The 12,374-nt window shown below is 40.8% G+C and overlaps 1 protein-coding gene across 1 annotated transcript in view; it reads right to left on the reverse strand.

Annotated features, from left to right (window-relative positions):
• The window catches only part of bcas3 (BCAS3 microtubule associated cell migration factor), a gene marked incomplete at its 5' end in the record, with an annotated part of 612,428 nt that overhangs the window by 279,576 nt on the left and 320,478 nt on the right, over positions 1-12,374 (reverse strand). The window contains 2 exons of the mRNA XM_055657406.1: positions 1,471-1,568; positions 5,697-5,893. Coding sequence (XP_055513381.1) covers positions 1,471-1,568; positions 5,697-5,893 — 295 coding nt within the window. The remainder of the gene's footprint in view (positions 1-1,470; positions 1,569-5,696; positions 5,894-12,374) is intronic.

Consider the following 12,374-nt stretch of genomic DNA (forward strand, 5'->3'; position numbering starts at 1 on the left):
TGTAAAAAACAAGTTTTCTTTTCCGCAAAAAATGTACTTACACACTAAGTGATGAGGATGCATTTTTCAAATTTAGCCTGACCAGCTCCTTGAGAACCAACAAGCTTTGGTGCAATGCTGGTTCAATGTCCTATCTGATTCTATTCTATATTAAAATCAAAATACAACACATTAATTGGTGTGTAAAGCCTGATCCCATGGAATTCCCACCTGAAGATTTATAGGATTAATTATAATTAACCCTTCCTTGAAAAGGGAAAAAATGTTGCTTAGCCTCATGAACACATGTTTAGAATTGTTACCAAATATGTGTATCGAGCAGAATGTAGAAATGTCACCAGTTAAATCTTTTCTGTTGTCACTTTGCTTGTAAAGCTGAACAGGACAAGTGATCCTGCAGGTGCCCCTGAATGCACCAGCAACAAACCTTAATAAATTCATAGCTTCAATCCCTGTAGCAAGTGCTTCTCTCCTGTCTTACAGACAGACAAAATATGCCTTAGAGAGGAAACCACAATGTGAATCACATGATTTGAATTTGAATTTTCTAATGGAAGTTCAGGGAGTTCTATGTGCTTAATCTTTTCATTCATAAAAGTTCATAAAAAGTAACAGAGTGAACACACATGTTTCTTTGCAGGAAATACTGCGAAGAGGAACGTTCCATCAATCATTTCGAACATCGTGGCACCAACAGTAATTCTACTTTGACAAGTACAACTGAAATGGCTAGAGGTGCAAGAAAACATAACTTTGTTTCACTAATATAGTATCAATTTACATGAAAATGGAGATTATCTTGTTTGTCACTTACAATTAGAATGAGGACATTCTAATTGTGGACATTCCACAAAAGTCCATGAGGACATTCTAATTGTGATTTGATTTCATTGTCTGGGAGTCACCATTGGTGTGCCAGGTTTGCTGGAGCAGAATATAGAGTCCTCAACTACCAGTGAGCACCAAGAAGAGATATCCCATCCAATGTATTTAGACAAACTAACAAAGGAGTAAGTTTTCTCCTTTAAAGTTCATTAAGAAATTACTTTGTTATTGCAGATGAACATTCTGACTGAACTGCAGTCTGACTGAAAACAGCCAGCTCCACATAAATGAATTTAAAAAAGAATGTAACATAAGTTGCTCACTCTCACAGCGTATATCATCAAGTGCACCCTCTTCTTGCACTTGGCCATTCAATTATCACACATTCACATTGTGCACAGGTTGTGCCAGTTCACCACAGATTTGCTTTGCATCAGACAAAAGACATTTAGAAAAGAGTATCAATAGGAAACTCATCATTATTACGTCATGAAATGACTTTCGCCGCAGTAAAAATATCACAGGAATCCGCTGATAAACACGACGGTCTTATCTGGGGCAGCACAAGCTTTCAACGAACAAACTCTAATGGTTATAAGTATTATACCTCCTCTCCCCAGAACAAAATTCATTTTGCTTCCCTACCTGAACCAGCGTCAATCACCGTTGAAAGAGTTCTCCGGTCAGCAATTACCCTTGATGATCCGGGCATGCTAACAGGTTCTGAGCGGACTGGCTGGATTCTGCCACCATAATATAAAGAAATAATATGTTACATTCCAAACAGGTAAAACTAGCCAGTTATTTTTTAAATTTGCTTGCAGTACAATAAAGCTTCAAATAAATGTATCAGTGAAAATGTTCTACAACTTGATCAAATTCAGCATTCTGTTGCTCAACTGATCTCTCATAAATAATAACAACCTTCCACATATGAGTTGGAAATAGGTGCCTCAGACCACCACATTGACGGGTAGTGCACAGCACTCTAGAGGGAGAACCGACACAGTCAGACAACTTCAGCATTGGCTGCATTTTCATCTCTCAGTCAAAGGTGTCTGAATTCAATCCATTGCATAGCATTGGCTTATAATCAAAGCTGACACCTCTGTGAATACTGAGAGAGGGCTGCACTACTGAAGTGATGTGTTTTGGATTAGATGTCAAACTGATCTCTCAGGTGAATGTAGAAAATCCCAGGCTCTCTTCAAAGAAAAGTCCTTGAGTTTTACTGAGTATTCTGAGTTTTGTATTTCTAGGACATAGAACAGTACAGCACAGGAACAGGCCCTTCGGCCCACAATGTCTGTGCCAAATATGAAGCCATGCTAAACTAATCTCTTATGCCTGCACGTGATCCTCATCCCTCCATTCCCTGTATATCCACGTGCCCATCTAACATCTACTTAAATGCCACTATCATATCTGCCTTCACCTCCACCACCCATGGCAGTGCGTACAAGGCACCCACCTTAATATGTGAAAAAAACTTGCCCCGCACATCTCCTTTAAGTTTGCCCCTTTCACCTTAAAACTCTCCCCTCTAGTCTGACATTTCCACCCTGAGAAAAAGGTTGTGATTATCTACTCTATCAATGCCTCGCATAATTTTATTTACTGTCTGTTGGGTATGAGGATTAGAGGGATCAGCATTCAAATGGTAGGGGATGACACTTGTGGATGATTGGTTATGGTAAAAGAGGGGTCATAGGACGGGGGGAGGTTGTAGAAGGGTGAATGTATTCTCTGAAGGAGGGCATGCAGCCACTGTGGGAGCAAGGAAGGGTGGGAGGGCAGGGGATGGGAGGGCAATATCTAGTGTGGGGTTGGGGAACAGGAGGAATCGGGTATGGAGCATGGAGGGGGGAGGAGTGGGAGGGTAGGGAGGCACAGGAGACTGTGGGTCAGTTGGCTGGAGGTTAGAGGTGTCAAAGACTAGAGGGCATAGCTCTAAGAAGGGCAGGGCATCCCCAGGGTGGTGGTGGAGGCAGATACAAGAGTGGTGTTTACGAGACTTAGATAAGCAAATGTATGTGTAGGGTATTGAGGGATATGGGTCATGTGCAGGCAGATGACATTAGTTTAACTTGGCATCATGTTGTGGGTCGAAGGGTCTTTGTCTGTGCTGCAGTGTTCGATCAGGTATCCCTCCAGTCTCTGATGCATTGGGAAAAATAAGCCAAGTTTGGCCAACCTAATTTACCTAATATCTTCTATGCAGGCAGCATTTTGGTAAACCTCTTCTGCACCCACTCCAAAATCTTCACACCCTTCCTGTAATGGGGCGCTTAGCATTGTATATGGCACTCCAAATGCGCCTAACCAGATTATTCAGCAATTATCTAAAGAAAATCAATACACTAGATAGCTGCACTCCTTTGGGGTTGAATTCATTCTTCCAATCCATTGGTAATGAAATGCGGTACTTGTATTCTTTGAATAGAATACTAAAATTTTATAGTTCATAAAATTACACAACTTAATAATTGATGATTTATTTTTAATTGGGAAAGTTATGAGATGCTTTTCCTCCAAACCTGGGACAATTTATGCAGAAATTTCAAAGCCATGATGGTTTAGGATTAAGGTGAAAGGACCAAATTTTAAAGGAGGCAAGTGGGACCCGTTGGGTCCCTTCACACGGGAGGCATGGACCCCCAACGCAACCTGTTCCCCCAAGGCAATGGGTGTGTGTGTGTGTGTGGGCGGGGGTGTGGATGTGGACGGGGGGTGTCTGGGCTGGAGTGCTGCTGGGTGCGGGGCTGTTCCTTGGGGCGGTGTTGCTTCGGGTCCTTCTGAAAGTCTGGTTGGAAACCTCCGGCCGGCCATCCTCAGCTCCACTAAAGACGCGATGGCACAGGAAGGGGCGGACCGTCCTGGGGAGTGACAGGGGAAGAGACTAATCCGCGCTGCGCTGGAAGACAGGAGAAGAGATCGATTTGCGTACGCTCAGATTTTAAGATTTTTAAACCTCGCAAATTTTACGACATTCAACCGATCGGAACGAAACGGTGCAATCGCAGCATAGGAGAACGGTGAATGAACTGGCAAAAATATGTAGCGCTATTGCAAACCGCAAATAGAATGACCGCCAAACCGGAAATTAACAAGATCAGTTTTAGTTATGTATAGATACTAGATCAAGTGGGACCCGTTGAGCCCCGTCCCCCAACGTGAGGGGGGGGGGGGGAGGGGGGACACAGCATCACACGGGAGGGCTAGTCCCCGAACACAATATTCCACCACTCGCCCATAGCCCCCAACTGCACAGACACGGCTGACGGGTTCCCGTTGTGACAATCCCCCTCCCCACACACACAAACCCCCCTCCCCACACACACTAACCCCCCCCCCCCCACACACACACACACACACACACACACACAACCTCTCTATCTCTATCTTTGTCTCTCTGTCACCTCGCTCTCCCTCTCCTTTTCCCTACCCTCAGTCATTGTCTGGTGGCAGCTGAGATTCCATTGTGATGCAATTTTGGCATAGGTCCCCCCACAAACACAGACAGACAGACAACCGACAGACAAACAGATAGAAGACGAGACTTTTAGTACTATATAGATAGATATAGATAGATGTGCGGGTCAAGTTTTTTTTGCGCCCTTAAAACGCACTTCCAGACCTGGTGGTGGAAACAGATACAGTAGTGTTGTTTAAGAGGCTTTGAGATAGGCACATGGATATGCAGGGAACAGAGGGATATGGATTATCAAGCAGATTAGATTAGTTTATTTTTGCATCAAGTTTGCCACAGATATTGTGGGCCGAAAGGCCTGTTCATGTAGTTTATTTTTTTATGTTTTATGAATGTGCTACTGTAGGGTTTGTCATGCAGTGGTTCATCATGTAAGGACTTAATTCCATACAGCTGACAGATAGGGCATTCCAATTGCTGAACCCAGGCAGTTGTAGCAGACACTGTCTCGCTTTTGAAATGGAGTTGTAGATTACAGATCTCCACTAATGATCCACAAATATTGGTCTTTGGCCAGAGAACAGTCTGAAGAAAGCTCTATATCACTTTACACCACAAGTGCATCCTAAGGAATTGTCCCTCTTCCAACAACTCATGCAATAATGTGGAAACAATCGAGTTTTTAGTTTCAAATCACCTTATGCCAGTAATTTCTCAAAATGGCTGACACCTGCAAAATTGGCAAAGACTAAATACAAGAAAACCAAGATGTGTGATGCCCAAAAAGTCCCAAGAGTGTTTCCAATAATAGTTAAACATTGTTAAGTCTAAAGTGTGATAGGTAGGAACTGCAGATGCAGGTTTAGACAAAGATATACACAAAGTGATGGAGTAACTCAGCGGGTCAGGCAGCATCTCTGGAAAAAAAAGGATAGGAGACATTACGAATCCGAATAAGGATCCCAACCTGAAACGTCACCTATCCTTTATCTCCAGTGATGCTCCCTGACCCATTGATTTACTCCAGCACTTTGTGTCTATCTAAAAGTCCAAAGTGGCTTAGTCTTCTTTGGATTGGGTGTCCACCATATCAAATTCAGAATTCCATTCTGATTCATGAAATTCAACATGTCTAAAATATCGAAACTAGGCTTTTCATGCTGACAGCAGTTTCATTTCTTTATCTCAAGTTTCTATCTCAAGAGTATGAAAGGGATTGCAGATGCTGGTTTACGCTGAAGATAGACCCAAAATCCTGGAGTAACGTAGCGAGATAGACAGTATCGCTAGAGAGAAGGAATAGGTGACGTTTCTGGTTGAGGCCCTTCTTCAGCCTGTAGTTAGGGACACAATTCACACATATGGTATGGGATCAAATGTTTCATCCCTAACAAAGCCCTGCAGCATTTCCAAAATTCACAAGTTTTGATTAATACCTTACCTCAGACTATTGAGTTCTAGATCATCAGTATCAAAGTCCATAAGTGGCTGTGGTGTGTCACTCGGTCCATGTGACTGAAGCACTGAGGAACTGGAAGAAATCACTGTTGTTTGTCCTGAAGGATGGATTGTCTTAAACTGAAATTGTGGCCCCATCCACAAACGCCTGTGGGGTCCTGTATGTGTCACAATCTCAACCTGAAAATAAACATGTCATGTTAAAAAGTCAAGTCAGCGGAAGGAACATCTATGAACACCATATATCTGTGAATACTACATTAAACACAGATCACTGGTAAATTCACTACATGTAAAGGCCAACATAAGAAAAAGTGGCAGGAACAGAAGGAGTTCATGCATCCCCTTGAATCTGTTCCATTACACAAGGTCATGATTACTTCAGCACCATTTTCCCATCCACCTCCATTCCCTAATATCCAGTTATTTCCCTCACCCTCTGGTAGATATTTGGACTATCTTTAATTGGACATCACTGGAATTTATTGTTTTTTCCTTTATAGTGTATCTGTGCACTGTGGTTGGCTCAATTGTAATCATGTGTGGTCTTTCCGCTAAGTGATTAGCATGCAACAAAAGCTTTTCACTGTACCTTGGTACACGTGACAACAAACTAAATTAAACTGAACTAAATTGTTGATAGTACACAAAAATGCTGGAGAAACTCAGCGGGTGCAGCAGCATCTATGGAGCGAAGGAAATAGGCAACGTTTCGGGCCGAAACCCTTCTTCTTCAGTCTGAAGAAGGGTTTTGGCCCGAAACGTTACCTATTTCCTTCGCTCCATAGATGCTGCTGCACCCGCTGAGTTTTTTCAGCATTTTTGTGTACCTTCGATTTTCCAGCATCTGCAGTTCCTTCTTAAATAAATTATTGATAACCATATTATTCTGAGAGGAAGAGAATTTAAAGGGGATCTGAGGAGCAGGTTGTTTTTACAGAGACTGATTAATATCTGGAACATGCTGTTCATGAGGTACAATAATGTATTCAAGAGGGCACATAGGCAGATTCTTATACTGATAAAGCACTGGAGGATATGGTCCTAATGTGGGCAAGCAGGATTCATGTAGATGAGCAAAAGAGGTCAGCATGCACGTGGTGGGCTGAAGGGCCCGTTTTTGTGCTTTACGACTGTGACCAGGACTGGGACTGTACTAGTTAGATGCTGGAATGATGTTCCCAAAACCAGGGAAGTGCAGAGTTAGGGGCCACTATTTAAGGATGATGGATAATCAATGTAGGACTCAGTTGAGGAGAATCTTCTCTCAGATTGGTTCACTTAGGAATTATCTACCTCAGAAAGTAGAGCTAGTAAAATTAGTAATTATATTCAAGAAATTAGATAGATTCCTGACAGCTAAAGAGATCAAGGGTTATGGGATCAAGCTTAAGCTTGAATTGGATGGCTCGCTATGATTATATTGAATGGTAAAGCACGCTCAAAGACCCAATACTATCAGGTTCTAAGTCATAAAGCATGGAAACAGGCCATTCTATCCAATTTGTCCACGCTAACCAAAATACCCATCTAAACTATTATTTTCTATGTTTCTATGTCAACAGACGTGATTGAAAAATAAAGAATGTTGGGTGATAGTGGATGCTGCTTTCAAAAAGTTAACTCAAGATGCAGCTCACAAAACAATACAGGTCAGACAAAATCTATTCTGTTTATCGTACCAATGCTGTCTCCTTGAAAGAACTATCCAATTGTTTTTGCTTTGCTAATTTGGAAGTTGATCATAAATTGTTGTATTCACTCACAAAACAAAGTTTAAAAAATGAAGCAAATAAGCAAAGAATGTATTTATAACATACATTTCCAGATGGTCCGAAAAGCAGACTCCAGGGATTTAACTACGAATATATTTTTTCTGTTTCTGTTCATCACCCCCTCTCATCCCCCTCCACCATCAACACAGGTCAGACTGACCTGCCTTTGTATAACAGAATTGAGTTAGATCTCATGGGAGTTATTCAATGCACAATTACTAAACTAAAATTTCCGCCATGTACAAAACAGCCTACCGCAGTTATGATAGCACATCAAAGTATCATTGAATCCAAACTGCACCCACAGTGAATAGTTTTAAAATATTGAGCCAGATGCGGTCGCACTAAGTTTCTGAAGATTATGATCAGACAGGTTATGATGAGTGTTCATGTCGACCTGAGGTAATGTTTTTTTTAAATCTGGAATATCCATGGGTGGCAGGTCAGTGCAGTGAGCATAACGATGCCATGGACTTATTCCACATCTCCTTCAATTCATCTTTACTGAAATCAACAGTTCTCACCATGGGAGAAGACCGTCTGCTCCCAGGCCCCTACTGTTACAGCTTTCAATCACAACCGGCAATATCTATATGCTTTACAACAAGCTCTATATTGACATCTAAACTACAACCTTTCTCGGGCAGTAAGCACAGTGCAATTAGCAAAAGATTAAAAATGGAGCTGATCATGGAAGAATTTATTCAAACAAAAGAAGTAGTGGAGATCCTAATAGCACAAACTATTCAACCTCCCACCCTATTTGTGATATAATCTGTGAGTGCCATGCTGGGCTCATAAGTCATTTCGGAGCTCGGGAAACAAATCATTCTTGATCTAGAAGAACTGTATAGGAAGACCACTTCTGATAAAAGAATGTCAGCAGTTCTTCAATCATCCCCTTCCCTCTCCACCTCAAATTGTTCAGTTGCTTCTACTCGGGTTCTGTGCATGCATCTCTGATTAGTTACATTACAAATACTTTATGAATGCATTGCACTTATTTTGTCTGATCAAAATGATAAAGACTTCCACATCAAGCTTTATTCGATCACAAGTAAGTTGAACAGAATGTATTTAGAATGCCTGGTGGTCAAATTCTTCCCTCCTTGCAAGAAAGCAGCCCAGAAGTAGGTCTCAAGCCTGTTCCACTGTTCAATTAAATCACTCTTGATCTAAATATTATTTCCATTCAACTACTTTCTATATCTATACAGTTGTCCATCAACAAAAAGCTATGAAACTGAGATTTTAAACTTTCAATTGGCCAGAACTAGAGCAGCTTTGAGGGGAGAAAGTTGGATATCCCCACTACCTTTGGTGTGTTGAAGTCAGAATGGTCTCTTGTTCTGTGCGTGCCACTGGAGAAAGGTCACAGTTTGGTTGCCAGCAATCTTCTCATTATAAAACATATTGCAGGTCTTGTGATGATTATTAGATTGCCAAAATTCTGCAGAAGGTCTGGCTGATTTTTAACAGCAAGCATTCCGAACCTGCTTGCTCCTGGCACCAATGGGTCCTGTAACTTCAATTCTAGAAAATTTATCATGTGGATTTACAACTTCGTCACCCAGACATTAAGTATTGCACAAGTGAAACACACAGAGGAAATCTGGGCTGGCCAATAGCCATTCCATAACAGAAATGATTTGAATGGAAGATAGATCAAGCAGGGCCTAGTCTAGAAATGCAATCTCGGCTACTGATTTTCCAGACATAATTTAATCCATAATTTCTTTGTTGCACCCAGAACAGTGACATACACTGGAGGTGCATCCTATTTACATTGGTTAACTTATAATGAACCCACAGCAAGGGTTTGTCTGTACAACAAGAAGTTGGATTTACCTAACGTAATAAAATATCCGGAGGTAAGTTATGTGAAACAGATTCTGAGAGCAATATGATTGGTGATCAGACGCTGAGTCAAAGGGATAGATATTAATAAGTAGATAAAATAGGAGAAAGAGGCAGAGAGCTTTAGAGAAGCAATTTCTGAGCTTGGGTTGTTTCAGGCGTGGCTGCTTATGGTTAAAGCGTACGAGGTACAATTCATTCCTAGACGACAGATTTTAGAGGCTCCAAGCACAGTTAGACAGTAACCAGGATAATACTGCTGAGGCCTTGAACTTGTGTCCTTTGTATTTGAGCTCTGGTGGACTTTGGATTCTGGGTTATGATGTCAGCATAAGTAATGGAGTACAATGGAGTTAATTAAAAAAAACACAGGCATTGGGATTCTAGATTTTTACAAATGTAATCTAGGATTGCTATGCACAGTAATGGAAAAGTAAAGCTCGAAAATAACTAATTATAATAACTAATGGAAAAGTAAAGCTCGGAAAAAAATATTTTAGTTAACAAGGCCATCATTCGGTTTAGGTTCATTATTGTCATGTGTACCAAGGAACAGTGAAAAGCTTTGTCTTGTATGCTATCAATATACCCGGTATAAAAATAATCAAGTCAAACTCAAGTACAATACAGTAGATGGAGCAAAGGAGAAGATACTGTGCAGAATATAGCTGTCATTGGCAGAATCTCACCAGCAGCAATGCAATACTCATACTGATTTCAGGATAGATATATTATGGGTGAATGCAGAATCCTTCATTGAAAATAGGAAATGGCATTAAACAAGGGCCTTGCTTTCATTTGAAAGATGATGCATCTCTGACTTGATACTGCATGATGTTGAATACTGGTGAATACTGTATCAAACTTCTGCAGGTGCACAGTGAAGAACATACTGACTGATTGTATCATGGCGTGGTTCGGAAATTCAAATGCTTGACAAATGAAGGAAGCTGCAGAAAGTGGTAGACATTGAGATCTACAGGAAGTGCTGTCTTAAGAGGAAACTAATATCATAAAAGATCCACGAAACCCTGGCTAAACTCTCTACTACCTACTGCCTTCAGGTAGAAGAATTATTACCTACAGGATCAAGAACCATGCACAACCCTAAACATAACTCCAGCTCAGCACCGAACGCACATGGACTTTGCACTATTATGATTGCTCCATACACATTGATCTTTGCACTATCATAATCTAGTTTACTTAGAATAACTGATAATTTATTGTTGTTGGTTGCTGCATTCAACATGCCTGCACAGCTGCAGCAAATAAGAGTTTAAATGTTCTGGTTCATATCTGGTGCAAATGGCAAATAAATGCTCCCGACTCTTGGATTGGAAAGGCAGAAAGTAGTATATATTCAATACTCTGAATTCACATTTAGACTCTTCAGACTCAGAGTTGAGAACCCTATCACAAAGGTATTACTGACCATCACTAAAATTTCAACACAGAGAATCACATCTCAACAGATTTTACAGTGTCGACAATGGGTAATCTGCAAATATTGAGATTGCCACGCTTGAATTCACATGAAATGTGTCACAACACTGTGACAGCTGCTTGGGAAAAGTAATTGACCCAAAAACCGAATGAAACAACTCTATTAATGCACAATGCAGAAAAACATTTATTACACAGAAAAACTGACACTTCGGAGTGTTTCCAAGGCTAATGACCGTATCCTGAGGTCTAAATTACTTAAATTTAGTTCTCCCAGTTTATGAGGGCTCCTGAACCCTCTCATTAGATTAATGATATATCATCACCTCTTGGTTTGCATTATTCTATTTCCTTTTCACCTGAATGCCTCAATTAGATTCCAACCTATAATCTTTGCCTGGTCATTATTTATCTGTATGGAATAGATACCTGAACTCTTTAATTACCAAACCATCCCTCAATTAGATTCCTGTCTGAAACTCATTCGCAGGTGTCCATTACTATATTTATACACCACATGAAACTCTAGATTAGATTCTAGCCTGTAACTTACTCCTGTTTGCCTATTATTTTTTTATATATAAATGATTTGGCATTCTAAATTAGATTCCTGCCTAGAATCCGCTCTCGGGTATCCATCATTATTTATATAAAATATGTGAATTGCTTGACTAGATTACTACCCTATGACTATATATTTGTCAGGAATCATGGGTTTAGTTTCAACTATGGTTATTTAAAAGCCACGGTGTGGAAATATCTGTAAAACTCTCTTGAAAGCGGATCTTAAAACTTGTTGCTATTAGTGTCTTCAACACAGTGTGAGAGGAAAAAGTATGCTGGCTTCTGAAGTTGGTTGGGAAGCCTGGTGCATAAGAGGAAGTAGAGGGCAGGATACAGTACAGGTTGGATCACTGTGAATTGAACAGACGTCTCCCAAATGGTCAGCCTCTACTGTTCCATTTAGAGTGAAAAAAGTTAGAGATCTTTTCAAAAGAAAATAAAAGAATCCAGCACATGTACGCTGCTCTATATTTTCACAACATGGCAATTACTTTTTCATAAATACAGAGGGAAAAAAACAGCAGCTTTATAGATTAAGCAGCGACACCATCAGTGTTGCAGAGCTGAAAAATGAGCAGATGCTTGTGCAGTTTTCACTGAGGCTATGGACAGCTGTTACTGTTGAACCGGCTGTTCCATCCAATGCAGACATATTGTACCTACCTTGCATTCTGACAGCACGCATTAACTGCACTGCATGCTGAAGAGGAGATTTCAGCAACAGCTGCTCTACAACACGGCACAGTAATGTTTGCATCACCTTTTCTTGTATTAAAACCTGTCTGGGACAGCCTTCCCTTGGGACTGTCCTCCTGTAGCTTTTAAAGGCACGTGAGTTATTCTCCCTCCTCCCCTGAGAAGAGGGGATAAATTCACTACAGCATAAATGACATTGCATTAGAAAGTCGATGTATTATTCTGGACTCCCGCTCATAGATTTTGCAAGACCAATGTGATGGGAAAGGGGAACAGAGTGATCAGGATAATTAATGACCTTTTGCTTTTTCCTGCATACTGAA

The sequence above is a fragment of the Leucoraja erinacea genome, chromosome 28 (assembly GCF_028641065.1).
Source record: "Leucoraja erinacea ecotype New England chromosome 28, Leri_hhj_1, whole genome shotgun sequence".
NCBI lineage: Eukaryota > Metazoa > Chordata > Chondrichthyes > Rajiformes > Rajidae > Leucoraja > Leucoraja erinaceus.